The sequence below is a fragment of the Mobula birostris genome, chromosome 3 (assembly GCF_030028105.1).
Source record: "Mobula birostris isolate sMobBir1 chromosome 3, sMobBir1.hap1, whole genome shotgun sequence".
NCBI lineage: Eukaryota > Metazoa > Chordata > Chondrichthyes > Myliobatiformes > Myliobatidae > Mobula > Mobula birostris.
Genome location: NC_092372.1, coordinates 30,380,911 through 30,398,812, shown reverse-complemented (window position 1 = coordinate 30,398,812; position 17,902 = coordinate 30,380,911). Strand labels below are relative to the sequence as shown.

The window sequence follows — 17,902 nt, the reverse complement described above, 5'->3', positions numbered from 1 at the left end:
GAGCTGGGATCGGAAGGGAGAAGGGTGTTGATAGTGTCTGAGGGGAATGGAGGTTTGGAGTGTTCAGAGACGGTGTGGTGAGAGGAAGATGAAGTCTCCAAGGGCCCAAGAGCTGGTGGTGGGACTTGAGAGAGACGGGATTGCAGAGTGGCGGCAGGGGAAGGGCAGACAGTGGCAGCACTTGAAGACTTGGCCTGGAGGTCAAAGCTGGAGTCGGAGTTGGAGGTTGCACAATCGGCCCTTTGGAGGTGTCTGAGGACGTTGGAACCCTCATTGATGGCGGTGGAGTCTCATTGATGGTGGTTGAATCTGATCTGGATCGCTAGAGCTATTGATGTCAGTAGCAGCGATTGCAGTCTGGAGAAGTCTGGGCCTGCCGGCGGTGGAAATGGCAGGTTCTGTGGTCTGCAGACGGGCAGTCTTCCGATCCTTGCATTTTATGTATGAAATGGTATATTGTCACTCAAACAGAGGATGTATTGTGGCATGATTTGACATTTGAAACTATGGAGGAGTGGTGCAAAGAATCAATGGTTTTAGAACAAGTTGATGTCATTCACTGACATTGACATAAAGTGATGCTAGGCTCAGGATTGTCAAAACAAAAAACAATAAAGTGGTGGTGGATGATGTGGAGGGGCGAGGTAGTGGGTAGAGGTGTTGATCAGGCTTACTGCTTGGGGAAAGTAATCTTTTCTGAGTCTGGTGGTCCTGCTTTGGATGCTATGTGGCTTCCTCCTTGATGGGAGTGGGACAAGCAGTCCATGAGCAGAGTGAATGAGATCCTTTTTGATGTTACTGGCCTTTTCCAGCAGCTTTCTGTATATATGTTCTTGATGGTGGATAGACTGGTGCTATTGATGCATTGGGCAGCTTTGACTATCCATTGTAGAGCCTTCGTGTCGTCCCGCTGTGCAGTTTCTGTACCCTGCGGTGATACAGCATGTTAAGGTGCTCTCTACTGTGCACCAGTAGAATGACATATCAATAGATATATCTAATCCAGCTCCCTTCAACCTCCTCAGAGGCATAAATGAGCTTTCCTGATTGTGTGGAATGTATTATGAGAGGTTGTTCAAGATGCGCACTGCCAGGAGTTTGAAACTGCTCATAGTTTCCACTGCTTTGCTGCTGATGTAAAGAGGGGTGTGAATGGTTCTAGTTCTTCTGAAGTGGATATTCATCTCCTTTGTCTCATTGACATTGAGGAAGAGATTATTTGTCCACCACCAGGCCTTGAACTCTTCCACCTCCTATCTGTAGGCCATCTTATTGTTGTTGATGATGAGACCCATGACTGTTGCGTCATTGACGAACTTGACAATGTGATTACTCAAGTGTTTGGCTGTGGAGTCATGTGTGAGCAGTCTGTACAGCACTGGGCTCAGCACACAGCCCTGGTGGGAATCCGTGTTGAGGATAATGGGAAGGGAAGAGCAGTTTCTTCTTTATCATATTTTGGTGCCTGTTAGAAGTTAAGTTACTAACACTCTTTTATAATCCTTTCACATTTATTGTGTGCTTGCCAAAATGTCCTTATTTGCATTTTCACTGTAATGCAAGAAGTTTGTTCATTTCTTTAGAATATACAGAAACTGAAAGTATCCTGCTTTTTTGAGCTAATTGATTCAATTACCAAAAAATTATTGAATCTGATATACCATAGTTCAGAGTTTTAAGGTCACTTAGACAGCTGCTCCTCACTCAGAGCCAATCTGTTACCATATAAAGATCATTACTTGCAACTCAAAGTCTGTTGGTTATCATCTTTTATGTTGTAATAGATTGCTATTTTTATGGCTGTAATTCAATCAGTCCTGACAGCTGATACCAAATGATTTTCAACTATTTGTACTTTAAACTGTAGAGGAGATACTAACGAAGTGCATAAATATTCATAGTGATTTGCCACAATCTTACTTGCCATATTTAACCCGTGTTAAGTTATTGGCTTGACTTCTTTCAAGGAAAGAAAGGAAATTTAATGTTTGACTCTCCTTATTGACTGCCAGTCAGGTCAACAGTGACAGAGATTGAATCTGTAAGCATGTTTGCGTTTGTCTTGGGTTTAAAATACTGTGGCATTGGTTAGTAGGTAAGAGATAACTCCCATTCCCATTCCCTTCCAAACATATGGAGCAAAAATCATTCCATGGGAGTAATGCAATAATAAAGAGAAATAGAAATAGAATGATTTTCTGGAAACTCTGGAACATCTCTTTAAATGTGTTCAGTCGATCTATAGGTTTATTTTTTGACTTAATTCCAAATTCTGTCTCAGCATATTGTTTAATATCATGTAGTTATTCAAATTCAAAACTCTAGTTTCAGGTAAGCATATTACGAGTAAACTAAATATGCATACTAATGACACTTGCCAATAGGATCCCTTACTGTGAAATTGCTAATTGACCTCATCTCACTAACCTAATTTCTTACAGGTCCCATGATGTTCTCTCATTGTTTCTACGGTATAATGCTGTGGAAACTGTGTCAAAAGTGTTCTATATATTTGTCCTCCAATCTGTTTCAAATTTTAATTAGGTCTATATTTGATGATTCAATGATGGTATTACTTTAAATGTAATTTTTTTATTAATTGATTAATATTTACCCAACAATATAGTATCTTTAAGGACCTCCAATTCACTGTATAGATTTTTATTTAATCTCTGCCATACTGCTTCCGCTTCATGATTTTCTAAGTCTTCCTTAATATTGGCTAAATTATCATCCAGTAGTTGGAGGACTAACCAACTTCCCACCCTCTTCCTCGATTCCTCCCTCTATATAACTTTTTGGTATTCAACGTCTTTTCGAAATGTCTGTGGTCACAATGCAATCATATCTCTGATGTCTCTTAAATATTTTCTCACTGATTTACCACCCATTTATCATTAGTTCCCCTCAAAAACTAATCAGTAAACTCCATGACATGGTCTCAATACCCCCTTGTGCAATTGGATCCTTGATTTCCTCACTTGCATACCCCAGTCAGTTTGGATTTGCAAAAGCATCTCCTCCATAATCTCCATCAGCACAGGTCCATCACAGGGATGTGTACCACCCCCTGCTTTACTTACTTCACACCTACGACTGTTTGGCAAAGTACAGCTCCAACTCCATATTCAAGTTCACTGATAACACCATTGCTGCGGGCTGTATGAAATGTGGTGATGAATCAGCATTTAGGAAGGAGATTGTAAATTTGGCTGAGTGGTGTAGTAACAACAACTTCTCACTCAAGGTCAGCAAATCCAAGGAAAAGATTGTTGACTTCCAGGGAGGGAACCCAGAGGTCCATGCGTCAGTACTCATCAGGCATGGAGAGCATCGGTAACTTTAAATTCCTGGGTGTCACTATCTCAAGAGGACCTGTACGGACCCGTCAATAAATGTAATAGCAAAGAAAGCACGACAGCGGCTCTACTTCCTTGGGAGTCTGCAGAGAGTCAGCATGTCATCAAAAACCTCAACAAACTTCAATAGATGTGTGGTGGAAAATGTATTGACTGGCTGCATATGGCCTGATATGGCAATGCAATGCCTTTCAGCACAAAGTCCAACAAAAGGTAGTGGATTCGGCTGAGTACAGCACAGGTAAAGCCCTCCCAACCGTAGAGCAAACCCACATGAAATGTTGTCATAGGAGAGCAGCATCCATCATCAAAGATCCTTGCCACCCAGGCCATGTTCCTAGGTTCCTTTCTCGTTGCTGCCATCAGGTAGAAGGTAAAAGTGCGTCAGGACTCACACGATCAGGTTCAAGAACAGTTACTGCCCCTCAACCATCAGGCCCATGAACAAAAGAGAATAACTACACTCATTCTATTTCTGGTGTTCCCACAAGCCGATGGCTTCACTTTAAGGACTCTTTATCTTGTTATTTATTGCTATTTATTTATATTTGCATTTGCACAGTTCGTTGTTCATTGATCCTGTTTGCAGTTACTGTTCTATAGATTTGCTGGTATGCCCACAGGAAAAAGAATCTTAGGGTTTTATTTGGAGGCATGTATGTATCCTGATAATAAATTTTACTTTGAGCTTATTAATTCATCCATCTCGTTAGAAAATGTCTCGATTTCAGATCAAAATTTATGTTTTTAAACTTTCACCTAGCTTGACATAATTAACTGATGTAATATTATTAAATTCATATTCCCTTTCCACTAACCCCTGCATTTTTAAATACTTACTATAGTACACTCATGGAGATTTCTTTTTCTTATCTGTATATTAATGAACTTGCCAGCTGAACCCTAGGTCCCACATTCTACTTAAGTTTAATAGCTCATCCACAGCATCACTTGATTTGCCAGATCACTGATTCCAGACATTGAAATTGTTTGTCTCAACTGAGCAACTCCTTCTGTTCCCTATACTGATGCTATGTCAGTGAATTAAGGCCCTTGGCACCATCTGCTGCATTTTGAGTCTTGCATTCAATTCTCTGATCGTGTTGACCTTCCTCCAATTTCTGTGTGGTTAATAATCCTGAGAACATTGCTGATAAGATGCTTTTATTCTTGACTCCAGCTCTGACTCCAAGACTTTCATTCTTCACTCCAGCAAGAATACCTACTTCTCATTTCTACCTGTGCTACTGGTCGCTACTTGAACAATTGCAATTAGATCTTCCCTTTCCAATACCATGTTCTTCTCTATGTGTATGGATATTAATCTTTGTTGTTATTTATATAACAAAATAATAGTTTGGTTTTCTTTTCCAATGCTTCTTTTAAAAGCACTGCCTAACATTAAAAGCAAGAAAGGAAAACTAGTAGTGCTTACAAACTAATAACTTATGTGTGGCATCATGCTTCAATTACTTTGCAGTCTGGGATGTATTTCACTGCTGCTTTCATTTTGCAATTACCGCTTATTTTATGAATCTGCTGCTCTTTCTTTCAGATTGTTTTATGTCCTCAACCTCTTTGCTTTTGCTGCATTGTATCTGTTCTTTTCGCTTTGTTGCCTTTTTATCACCATCACCTCCCTACACTTTCAATTCCCGTTCTTGTACTTTTTTTTATAGGCATCTGTTAGTCTCATGAGGCCATGGATTTGTGCCTTGGAAGGTTTCCAGGGCGCAGGCCTGAACAAGGTTGTATGGAAGACCAGCAGTTGCCCATGCTGCAAGCCTCCCCTCTCCACGCCACCGATGTTGTCCAAGGGAAGGGCATTAGGACCCATACAGCTTGGCACTGGTTTCGTTGCAGACCAATGTGTGGTTAAATGCCTTGCTCAAGGACACACACGCTGCCTCAGCCAAGGCTCGAACTAATGACCTTCAAGTCACTAGATGAACATCTTAACCACTTGGCCACGCGCCAACACTTAAATTCTTGTACTTAAAATCCACATAATCGTGTCACTTGCTGTCATTTTTTTGCCATTTAATATTCCCTCTGTCCTCACTCTTTGCTCCTAATTGCAAACCCAGCTTACCCTCAACATTCTCATCCTTTTAGTATTTGTTCTCTTTCTCTTGATATTTTATATTTCTGCTTGGCTGTTGCTGTTTATATCCTTGGTACAGTTGCTCACCTGGGCTCTCTTCATTTTTTGTTTCGTTCATGCTCAACTCAATAATGTAGTATATTCTTGTTTTAGTTACATATCTTCTCTCTCATGCTATGTTTTATTTTCTCTTCCATTCTCAGTTATCCTTATTCTTCATCTCTTTTCCATTTACATGGTTTATGGTTACTATTTCAATGATTTTTATTTCAGTGCAACAATGGGTCAGTTTTTGTCTTTTGTTACGCACTTCGTCCATTCCTATTTAGCTTTATAGGCATCCGTTAGTCTCATGAGACCATGGATTTGCGCCTTGGAAGGTTTCCAGGGCGCAGGCCTGGGCAAGGTTGTATGGAAGACCAGCAGTTGCCCATGCTGCAAGTCTCCCCTCTTCACGCCACCGATGCTGTCCAAGGGAAGGACATTAGGACCTATACAGCTTGGCACTGGTGTCATCGCGAAGCAATGTGTGGTTAAGTGCCTTGCTCAAGGACACACACACTGCCTCAGCCAAGGCTTGAACTAGCGACCTTCAAATCATGGCCTTAACAACTTGGCCATGCGCCAGCACCCTATTTAGCTACACTTAGGTATTTTGCTGTTAGTTTTGTATCCCCACCACTTGTACGTTCCAGTATTTATTTTGAATCTCGAACTATGTCATCAACCAAATGTTAATAGAGAATTTGAGATAAATAGTACAAATTTAGTTAGAGGAAGCTAGGTTTGGATTTGAAAGAGTATAAAGGTATTTGAACACAATGGCCTATGCTCTAAATTTAATAGTTTAAAATGAAGTTAAAATGTGTGTTACTTGTTCCCCATGAATTTTCTTATTTATAATTAGCTGCTATCGTACAAACATTTGTACAATATAGTAAATAAAGCAGTGAAATTTTTTAAAATGCAGATACTGGCAATCTCAGATAAAAATAAGATTTTGAAAATGCTTAGAGGATCGGCAGCATCTGTAGAAAGTCAAAATTAAAGCAATTTTTAAATTAAAATATGCACATGTTACCATATACTACCTTGAGATATATTTACTTGCAGGCATTTACAGGAAAGTAAAGATATACAATATAATTTATGAAAAAACTGCATAAACAGAGACTAGTAAACAATGTTTTTTATTTCAAAATATACTTTATTCAAAAATGAATATATACAATAAACCATTCAACATTTTTTCATCCTTTACATACGTTTCCATTATAGTCAGTACATATCCGTACTTATGGTCACCTACATGGCATTCCAGTTGTTCACCTTACCACATCATTCTTGAGGGGTATACTCTCCGCCACCCGACCCCTCCCACTCCCACGGGTGGAGAAACCTATACCGTGGTCCTTCCCCACCGGGCCCTTGCGGTGGCTGCACCAAGTTTCAGTGCCTCCCTCAGCACGTACTCCTGCAGCCAAGAATGTGCCAGCTGGCAGCATTCTCCCACGGACATTTCCATGTGCTGGTAGATCATCAAGTTTCGGGCCGACCAAAGAGCGTCTTTCACTGAGTTGATGATCTGCCAGCAGCACCGGATGTTGGTCTCCGTGTGCGTCCCCGGGAACAGCCCGTGGATCAGAGAGTCCTCTGTTACGCAGCTGCTGGGGATGAAACGTGACACTAGCCCGTCCATCCTCCTCCACACCCTCTTTGCGAACTGACAGTGTGCGAAGAGGTGGGTCACAGACTCCTCCTCACTGCAGTCCTCCCGTGGGCAGTGGGGTGCGGAGATGACGTTCCGGGCGTACAGGAGGGCTCTGACTGGGAGGGCCCTTCTCACTGCCAGCCAGGCGAGGTCTTGGTGCCTGTTGGTGAGATTTGGCGATGAGGCATTTTGCCAGATGAACTGGACGGTCTGCTCAGGGAACCACCAAACTGTGTCCATCACGTCCTTCTCCTGCAGTGCCTGCAGGATATTACGTGCCGACCACTGCCTGATGGCCCTGTGGTCAAAGGCGTTCTCCTGGAAGAACTTTGCTACGTAGGACAGGTATGCCGGCAACGACCAGCTGACTGGGGCGTTGCGCGGGAGTGGGGTCAGACCCATCCTTCGTAGCCAGGGTGACAGGTAGAACCTGGGCACATAGTGGTACTTGGTGCCCACATACCTGGGTTCTACACACAACCTGATGCGGCCACATACGAAGCTGGCCATCGGGGTGAGGGCGACATTGGGGACATTCTTGCCCCCATTGTCCAGGGACTTGTGCATGATGGTCCATGTCACCCGCTCCATGACTAGTAAACAACTAATGTGCAAAAGAAGACAAATGTGTAAATTTAAAAAAAATACTGAAAACATGAGATGTAGAGATCTTGAAAGTGAGCCTGTACATTATGGAATCAGTTCAGAGTTGTGGTGAGTGAATTTATCCACACCAGTTCAGGAGCCTGATGGTAGTAGGATAATACCTGTTCCTAAACCTGGTAATGTGGTTAAAGAGAAACGGAGATAACGTTTCAGGTCAGAGACTCTTGGTCAATATACCCACTCTTTAGGTATTGTACAGCAAATGAGAGAGGAGCTTACAAAAATATGACTCATTTCTTCCTTTCTTTTTTTAGATCAACAATATAAAATGGTTACATGTCCCACAAATGTAATACTAAAGTGGCTTGAACACCTGAATAGTTCCTGGGCCTTAGAAGACACTGAGTCTACAGCTACAAGAGAAGGTGCCTCTGCATTATATGAAAAGCTCCTCCAGAACAGAGAAGTGGTAGGGATATCTCACCAGGTGCAAAATCTCATTGGTCCAAAATTGCCAGATTTTGAACATGAATCTTCAGCTGTGGAAGAACGTGAACGTTATCTCTCTGCACTCCTTAACAGCCAACAAAATTTGGCCAGGACTGTCTTTGGGAATTCACCTTTTGCTGTTGCCTTACATATGCGTTTGGTGTCCCTTCAGAGGATATTCCATGCACTTTCTAACAAGTACCATGATCGATTCAGACCAGAGTGTAAAGTACAAAAGCAGAGTTCTGACAGCAGGTTAGATCTAGATGATGCGCTGGCCCGGAATAAGGGAATAAAATCAGGTGCTGATGTTCTTATAGAAATGGGAGTAAAGACTGGTCTAAGTCTGCTCTTTGCACTAATTCAACAAAATTGGCGACAGTCAAGGATAGATCCAAGCCTGAGCTTGTGCAATGATGTCTTGTGCACAGCCTGCACAATTATCAATTCTCTACCTCCACTTTCTCTAGCAAATGAAAACAAGATCCCACAAGTTGGTTTGGACTGCCTTGCACAAGTTTCAACTTTTCTGAAGAAAATGACTATGCCTAACTCTGGGGCTGACAAAGAAGGACGACGATTAGCTTCAGAACTATTACTGGGTCTTGCGGTACAGCGTGGCTGCTTGAAGTTCTTACTTGAATGGATTGAAGTGGCATTGGCAGCTTCTGCAGCTGCTACAAAAGCACCTTTTGAACCAGAGAAAGAAGTTATGATTGGATATGATTGTGTTTTAAAATCATTGGAGCAACTAAGAAATTCTTCGGTGAGAATGGTTTTTCAGAGCTACAATTGCTATTTATTTTTAAATGTGAACAACTATTCATTAATTTTTCAGTCTAGTCATTAATGCAGTACCTCGTGATTTGTAAAACTTATTGCTTTCACATGATTGGTGTGAAATAAAAACCTTCAAACATTGTAAGTTATGCCTGAGAGGGGGAAAATTATTGACAGGTAAAATAGTTCAATGGGATACCAAAGAAGTTTCAGTAATGGTACTCATAAAACTAATTTGTCATTAAGTAATTAATATCCTTTAGGGAAGGATGTATGCCACCTCTAACTAGACTTAATCCGACTCCAGACTCAATGAAGTTCACTCTTAATTGCCCCTGACTTGAGGAATTGAAAAACCTACATAAATAGTGTAAAATTAAAATTACTATCAATCTTTTCCTTTACAGCTTAAGTCTGTCACATTCAAAGTTGATCATTTAAAGAATATCGACTTGTCTGGTGATTCAAATTAAGTAACTTATATAATTTAGCAGCTTTCATATAACTTTATTCATGTTGAAGCAATTCAAATTCAGGATCTTAAGTACAGAACTGCAAAAAGCCTGAAACAGATTCATTTTTCACCTGTTGAATATGCTTCAACATTCATTAATATTATTATCTTCTAGCTCAGTACCATTTTCCAGCACTATCCCTATTGCCTTTAATTCCAACAATATTCAGAATATTGCGATGTGGCTAAGCCTCCACATCGCACCATAAATGAGAGTTCCACAGTTCACCACCATCTGAGTGAAGTAATTTCTCTCTGTTTCAGTCCTTAAACAAACGAAACCTACCCCATTTCAGAACTTGTGTCCCCTGTCATGAATTCCTCGGTCATTGTCCTGAAAAGCGCTTTCAGAATTTTGGGTGAGGTCTTCTCTCATTCTTCTGAACATATTGATGCTCTGAGCAGTACTTATCCCTTTCCCATCATTAAAAGAGTTTATCCAGTTATGTTGTGCACACTACCCTGTTTCCAATAGTACTAAACTTCAAAGTTACTGGATTAACTTCAGAATATTCTGGAAGGGAGATGAAAGTCTCTTTATAAATAAAGGATGATTATTAACCGCATTTTCTACAAAGAGGGTACATATTTTCTCTGTGGTGAATTGAAATAACTATATTTTTACATATATTGGCCATGGGTTTTTGTTCAATTGCAGGAAAACCCATCTGTAATTAAAAGAAATCATATGCCAATCTGAATATTCAGCCAAACCGTACAGTCATAAGTACAGCTCATTTTTCTGATTTTTTTTCTGTTTGAACTTTTAGAATACAAGTACAGATAATCCACAAAGTCAAGACCTCAAGAAAACTCCAGATGGATTGTGTTTACTATCTCAGGCTGCAGTTTGTCTTTTTGAAGAGGTTTGGGATTGTTTATCCATTTTGTAATCTGACAGAATTGCCTTAAAGTATAAGTAAATTGTTTCAACCTTTTGTTTAAAAGAGTTATTAATACGATATTTATTATGGTGTACATGTTTTGATTTTATTGACTTTTGCATGCTCGTAGATGAGTACTTAATGGATTGGGTCCTTCCATGGCTGCCCATTATTGTTTATCACTTGCAGTGAATAATTTGAGATGAGAATCTTGCTATGAAGAAATTGTGAGAAACAACAAGCTGTGCCATCATATCTGTTGAAATATTAGGAAACCTCCGATCTACCTGCTAACAGACAGTTATCAGAAATAACGAGGAATTGTGTAATTGTATAAGGTGTTGCACTGCAAACTAAGAAAGTTGTTCAACTCAGCTCTCATCTTGAAGGATGAAGGGTTGTTTTTGTCTTCGAGGTGCCCAATTGACCCATTCTTTGTTTTGTTCCACCCCTGATGTATTTGCATTTCTGAAAATAACTCACAATTGATATATTTTTCTCTTTATAGTTCACATTCCCAGTTGCCTACATATCTGTAACATCAATTAATTTTGAAGTGTTCGGTAACTTTTTAAAAAATACTCATTTAATAATTAACAAACAGTCCTTACAAAAAAAAATTTGCAAGCTGTCAGACTGTTCACATTTTAATTCCATAAATTCTTGCAAGTTCCATTCGCTACCTAACCTGTACCAGTATGAAATCAATCTAAAATAATATTAACCCATATACTCCCCTACTTCCTGTGCCATTGCAGTCAATGCAATAATGTGCAACACTTGTTATCAGCTTTGACGTATTGTAGGGTGCCCTTTAAGACTGACATCCTGATATTAATTGACACAGTAAATGGAAGGTACGTGCACTAATTCTGCTGCTTTATTGATACAAAATTTGCTGTTGCTCGTAAATGGAAACATGGGAATTGAGATCAATACTCTCTTCTCTGCTGCACCATTGTGAATGGGCATGCGCTGAATTAGTCTGCCAATTCTGAATCAAAACTTAATTTTAGACAATTTCATCCATAAAAGCTGTTTTTAATAGAGCAGATTAAACCTTGGGCATTGTAGGTAAGTGATATTTAGCACTAAGAAATCCTATTGTTTCTGCCTATAGGTATAAAATACTGCAATGTTACTTTTGAAATTGTATGTTGTGGCATTTTAATAAATGCAAAAGATTCTGCAGATGCTAGAAATCCAGAGCAGCACACACAAAACATTGAAGAAGCTCAGCTGATCATGAAGCATCTACGGAAGGGCCAAAACCTGATGAAGGTTCTCAGCCTGAAACTTTAACCCTTTATTCCTTTCCACAGATGCTGCCTGACCCACTGAGTTCCACCGGCATTTTGTGTGTGTTGACACAGCTGTGTTATTAGATTTTGTAACTAAATGCTGTATTCAGTGGTTTTTCAGGATCAATTGCAGTATTTGGGTAAAAACAGAGGCAGACTGGGAACGATTGAATCCAGATAGAGGGATTTTGGTTGATAGAAGTGAAAATGTGCATGGGACCTACAGAAGTCAGTGTTAAGTTAGATTTTAAAAAACTGGTTTAAGGATCTAAAACAGTGAGAAATAGTAAAATGTTATTTGGATAGTATGCATTTGTGTTCTGCAAGGGTCTGATAGGGTCACTGCTTTCCATATCTCAGAATTAGAATCAGATTTATTATTATTACATATGACATTTTTTCTGGCAGCAATACCTAAAATTATTATAAATTTAAAAATAAATAATTCACTGAAAGAAAGGAGTAATGAGGTAGTGTTCATGGACCTTTCAGAAATCAAATGGAAGAGAAGATGTCACTGAGTGTGAGCCTTCAGTCTCCTTTTCCTCCCGTCTGATGGTTGTAAAAAGAAAAGGGCATATTATGAATGATGAGGGTCCTTGGTGATTGATGCACTTTCTTGAGACACTGCTGCTTGAAGATGTGGTGCTGGGTAGTGGGGAGGGGGGTGGGGTTGTGCCTTTGAAGGAAATGGCTGAGATTACTACCCTTCGCAGCCTCTAGTGATGCAACCAGTCAGAATGCTCTCCAAAATTACCAAGCATTTTTAGTGACGTGTCAAATCTCAACAAACTCCGAATGAAATAGAGCTTCTGGTGTCCCTTCTTCATCATAACATCAACGTTTTGGATCCCAGACAGATCCTCCAAGGTGTTGGCACCACCCTTTCCACTGCTGACCTCTAATGCAGATTGGCATGCGTTCTCCCACATTTCCCTTTCTGAAGTCCATAATCAGTTTCTTGATTGTGCTGAGGCAGAGTGTGAGGTTGTTGTTGTAACACCGCTCAACCAGCTCATCTGTCTCATTCCTGTGTGCCTATTCATCACCATCTGCAATTATGCCAACAGAAGTGATGTCATCTGCAAATTTATAGTGGCTTTAGAGCTGTGTTTAGCCACACTGTCATGATTGCAGAAAGGGTAGGGCTAAGCATGCATCCTTGACGTATGTCTGTGTTAATTGTCAGTGAGAAAATGTTGCCTGTACTGAAGGTGGTTCCCTGATGAGGAAGTAGAGGATCCGTTTGCAGTGGGAGGTTCAGAGGCCCAGGTTTAGAAGCTTGCTGATTAATGCAGTGGGGATGGTGGTACTGAACACTGAGCTGTAATTGATAAACAGCAGTACTACAGATGTCTTGTTGTTAGCCAAATGCTCTAAAGCAGAATGTAGAGCCAGTGAGAATGTGTCCGCTATAGATCCATTACAGTAGTAAACAATCTGCAGTGTGTCTGGGGCCTTGCTCAGCCAGGAGTTAATCATCACTATAACCAGCCTCTTGAAATGTTTCGTTACAATGGAAATGCTGCTGGGCAATAATCTTTGAGTCAGTTCACCCTTTAGTTCTTGGGCACCAGTATGATTGCTGTCCTTTTGAAGCAGGTTGGAACCTCATACCTCAGTAATGACAAGTTGAAGATGTCTAGGTTTTCTGTATCTGACTAAATACACTGTCAGGGTCTCACGCCTGAAGTTCTGGCATGATTACAACAGTAACATTCTTTAAGTTCATCAACAATACCAAACTTTGAGATGTGGCAAATTGTAAGGATGATACCAATCAACTACAGCAGGGCACAGCTAGCTGGCAAAATGAGCAGGAAACTGCTCATTTAACAGAAGGAAGTGTGAGGTGGGAAGGGGCAACATGGACTTCAAGGTGCAGTTTATGTGTATAGATCTTTGAGGGAGTAGTTATCAAATATAGAGCATATATCATAGTAAGTATGTAATTTTAATATGTGTAATCTTATTTCCAGATTTGCAGCCTAGCACTAGATTGCCTATGCAGTACCAGTTCTCATAACTCTCAAACTCATGACTGTGAAGCAAGAGCTGTGTATGTTTGGGGAAGTAACAGCAGCCATCAATTGGCAGAAGGGACTCTAGAGAAAATCTTGCAGCCCAAATTAGCACATGGATTTGCTAATGCAAAGACGGTAAGCAATGCAAGAATTATTGTCTAGATTTTGATAAATGTACTCTGTAGATCCTCGCAAGGTTGCAAACACACAATTTATATACAGCATTAGGGAGACCTGTGGGACGGATAAATGGCTGCTCTAGAGCTGTGGTTATCTTCTGCTGTGCCTGGGAACTTGGTTCATGACTGCATTTCCAATTTGCAAATTGTTTAGCTTACCAACCATTCACAGGAATGGAATCCTAACATTACCTGGGGAGTACCTGTGTTGCAATTTGAAAGCTAAACTTAAAACTGACATGATAATGTATGATTAAATCATTTATGACTATGAATCATAAAGTCTTACTGTTAATTTGTGATTTTTTTTGCTACAGTGGCAATGTGTTATACCTCAACTGTTCACATTTATTTAAATTATTGACATTTGTGCATGTGACCATTCTGCCAATTGTTAATTGCTTTTAGCTGTTTGCACTATTGTCTTGTAAAGTGTTGTTGTCTGTGATGTCTGTAATGGTATTACCCTGTGTTTTATGCTTGGTGCTAAACTGCAATCAATTCTGGAATGTTAATAAAGTGATTCTGATTAATTAATTGTTCTTTGTTTTTGGATGTACGAATAAACTGAATCAACTTCTGATGATTTCCATGGTTGATATAAGTGATAAACTACAAATGCAAACTTTGATCACTGCTGGCAAGGGTAATTTTTAAGATAGTTTATAAATAACTTTTTTAATACCTGCCTGTAGTTTTATCAAGTTTATGGAGCTGTACTTTGTTTCTGACTCTATATCTCAGGATTCAATTACCTTGCCTCTTATCCTTCAGGTTTTCTACTATATTGCTTTTCTTTCTTTCTTTTCTTTTTAAATCTTTTTATTGAATAAGTATACAAAAGGATAAGCCATATAGGCACTAATACACTGTTAGAATATAATAAAATTACAGGAAATATTAATACAGAAAAAAAAGTGATACAAACAATGTAATTTAAACATAACATACTAAGGTAACATAATAGTATACTAATTTATTTATATATATATATATATATATATATATATATATCAATAAAGAAAAGGAAAAAAAAAACCCAAAAAAAACCCACCGTGCAACTAAACTAAAAGCAAAGCAAAGCAATGGGCTAACTTGGAACCAAATAGATTTAAAGAACTTAAAATCACGTCCTCAAACCCGACCTCCATTAAAAACAGTAAAAAAAAACACAAGAAGGGTATATAAATATGGAGCAAAAAAGAGAAGAAAAAAAAATTACATTAAATGAAAATATTGAATAAAAGATCTCCAGGTCTGTTCAAATTTAAGTGAGGAATCATAAAGATTGCTTCTAATTTTCTCCAAATTCAAGCATAATATCGTCTGAGAAAACCAAAAAAAGGTGGTTGGAACGTTAAGCTCTTTCCAATGTTGTAAGATACATCTTTTCGCCATTAAAGTAAGAAATGCAATCATTCTACGGGCTGAAGGAGAAAGATTACTGGAAATTTTAGGTAGTCCAAAGATAGCAGTAATAGGGTGAGGAGAGATATCTCTATTCAATACCTTTGAGATAATATTAAAAATGTCTCTCCAAAAAGTTTCCAGAGTAGGACAAGACCAAAACATATGAGTTAAAGAGGCTATCTGCCCCGGACATCTATCACAAAAAGGATTAATATGAGAATAAAAGCGAGCTAATTTATCTTTGGACATATGTGCTCTATGAACAACTTTAAACTGAATTAGGGAATGTTTAGCACAGATAGCGGAAGTATTGACTAATTGTAAAATCTGCCCCCAGTCATCCACGGAAATGATAGACCCCAATTCCTGTTCCCAATCTACCCTAATCTTATCAAATGGAGCTTTCCTAAGTTTCATAATAATATTATAAATCATAGCCGATGCACCTTTCTGACATGGATTAAGGTTAATTATAGTATCTAAAATGTATGTAGGAGGAAGCATTGGAAAAGAAGAAAGTATAGTACTTAGGAAATTTCTAACTTGTAGATATCTAAAAAAATGTATTCTTGATAAATTATATTTATTAGATAATTGTTCAAAAGACATAAGGGAACCATCTAAAAATAAATCCAAAAACCGTGAAATACCCTTAGTCTTCCAAATTTGAAAAGCATGATCCGTAAAAGAGGGAGGAAAAAATATGTTACCTAAAATAGGAATCGCTAGCCCAAATTGGTTAAGATCAAAAAATTTTCTGAATTGGAACCAAATACGTAAGGTATATTTAACTATCGGGTTAGATACCTGTTTAAGGCGTTTCAAATCAAAAGGAAGAGAGGAACCTGAAATAGAGCCAAGTGTATAGCCCTGAACAGATTGTAATTCCAATGCTACCCATTTAGGAATGGATAGTATATCCTGGTCAAGTAACCAAAATTTCATATGTCGAATATTGATTGCCCAATAATAGAATCTAAAGTTAGGTAATGCTAAACCTCCATCTCTCTTAGCTTTCTGTAAATGTATTTTACCCAGACTCGGGTTTTTATTTTGCCAAATAAATGAAGAAATTTTTGAGTCAACTTCATCAAAAAAAGATTTTGGAAAAAAAGTTGGTAATGCTTGAAATACATATAGAAATTTTGGCAGAAAAAACATCTTAACTGCATTAATACGACCAATCAAAGTTAAATATAAAGGAAACCATTTAGATGAAAGTTGAATAATATGGTCAATTAAGGGTATATTGCTTTTCAATCTTACTCTATATTTTTGCATACTACAGTCACCTGGTCCCAAAAGTTATTGTTATTTTTTAGTTTAGAAATTATTTCTAAAATCAAATCATTGAGACAACTGTATGACCTATAGTGGTCCCAGCGTAGGGCAGTATGGATTGTCCTGTGATCTGAATAATTAATCTTTATACACCTAATCTTTGCTTTTTCTTTCAGGCAGTATGCAATCTATTCAGAACTTTGACCCCAGTCTATCTCCTAATCTTGGGCATGAGCCTGCCACATGTTGTTTATTTAAACAAAGTTAATTTCATCTTCATAAACATGAACTGATTTTTTTCAAAATATATTTGTAAAAAGGAAAGAAAAAACCTTTTGAAGATCTGTGTCTCTCCATCACTTATATGACAGGAGAGGACGAATTAACGTGTTCAAGCCAAAGCACAGAGGAATCAAATGAATTTGTATAATAGTGCATAAAAATGAGCTATAGATGCAGCTGAGAGAAGTTATTTAAGCACTTAGGAAAATAACTATGAAAAGGTTTTGTTTTATTTGGATGTATTTTCTGATACATCAAGAGTCACAACTCAATAAATAAGTGAGAAACAGGTCTATGTCTACAAGCTAACAAGTTATTTATCTAGTGTCAAGTTTAGAAAACTAATTTTTCTTCCAGATTGAGGCTGGCCAGTATTGCACATTTGCAGTTTCAGAAGATGGCTCTGTGAAAGCTTGTGGAAAAGGCAGCTATGGCAGACTTGGACTGGGTGACTCCAACAATCAGTCAACAGCTAAAAAGCTCACATTTGAACCTCATCGGAGCATCTGTAAAGTATCATCCTCAAAAGGTTCAGATGGACACACGCTAGCAGTAACTGCAGAAGGAGAGGTGTTCAGTTGGGGAGATGGCGATTATGGGAAGCTTGGACATGGAAACAGTGCGACCCAGAAGTATCCCAAATTGATTCATGGACCGTTACTAGGGAAGGTACTAACTGTTAGAAAAATATTTCAATTTCATGATTTTGTAATTTGTTCTTCATCTTTTGTTAGAAATGTGATCTTGGTTCACCAAGCAAATGGCTGCTCATTTTACTCATGTGAAAATTTACATTAACATTTCAAATGGGCATACTCTGTCCAGAACCGCAAAATGTGTGAGATGTAATATTTAAGTACAGAAATAAAGAAGTTGTACTTTCCAAAGTACAAAAAAAGGGAGGGTTTTGTGTAATTATAGTGCAGGAGAGGTTCGATGTGAGACAGGGTGATGGTGCTAAATAAAATAGCATTACAT

The 17,902-nt window shown here is 38.7% G+C and overlaps 1 protein-coding gene across 6 annotated transcripts in view; it reads left to right on the top strand.

The window, feature by feature from the left end:
- The window catches only part of LOC140194958 (probable E3 ubiquitin-protein ligase HERC1), a 299,092-nt gene that overhangs the window by 17,012 nt on the left and 264,178 nt on the right, over window positions 1-17,902 (top strand). For all 6 annotated transcript variants that reach the window (XM_072252425.1, XM_072252428.1, XM_072252427.1 and 3 more), the window contains exons 2-5: window positions 8,095-9,035; window positions 10,334-10,429; window positions 13,728-13,907; window positions 17,282-17,593. In XM_072252425.1, the coding sequence (XP_072108526.1) occupies window positions 8,109-9,035; window positions 10,334-10,429; window positions 13,728-13,907; window positions 17,282-17,593 (1,515 nt within the window). In that variant the 5' untranslated portion in view covers window positions 8,095-8,108. The remainder of the gene's footprint in view (window positions 1-8,094; window positions 9,036-10,333; window positions 10,430-13,727; window positions 13,908-17,281; window positions 17,594-17,902) is intronic.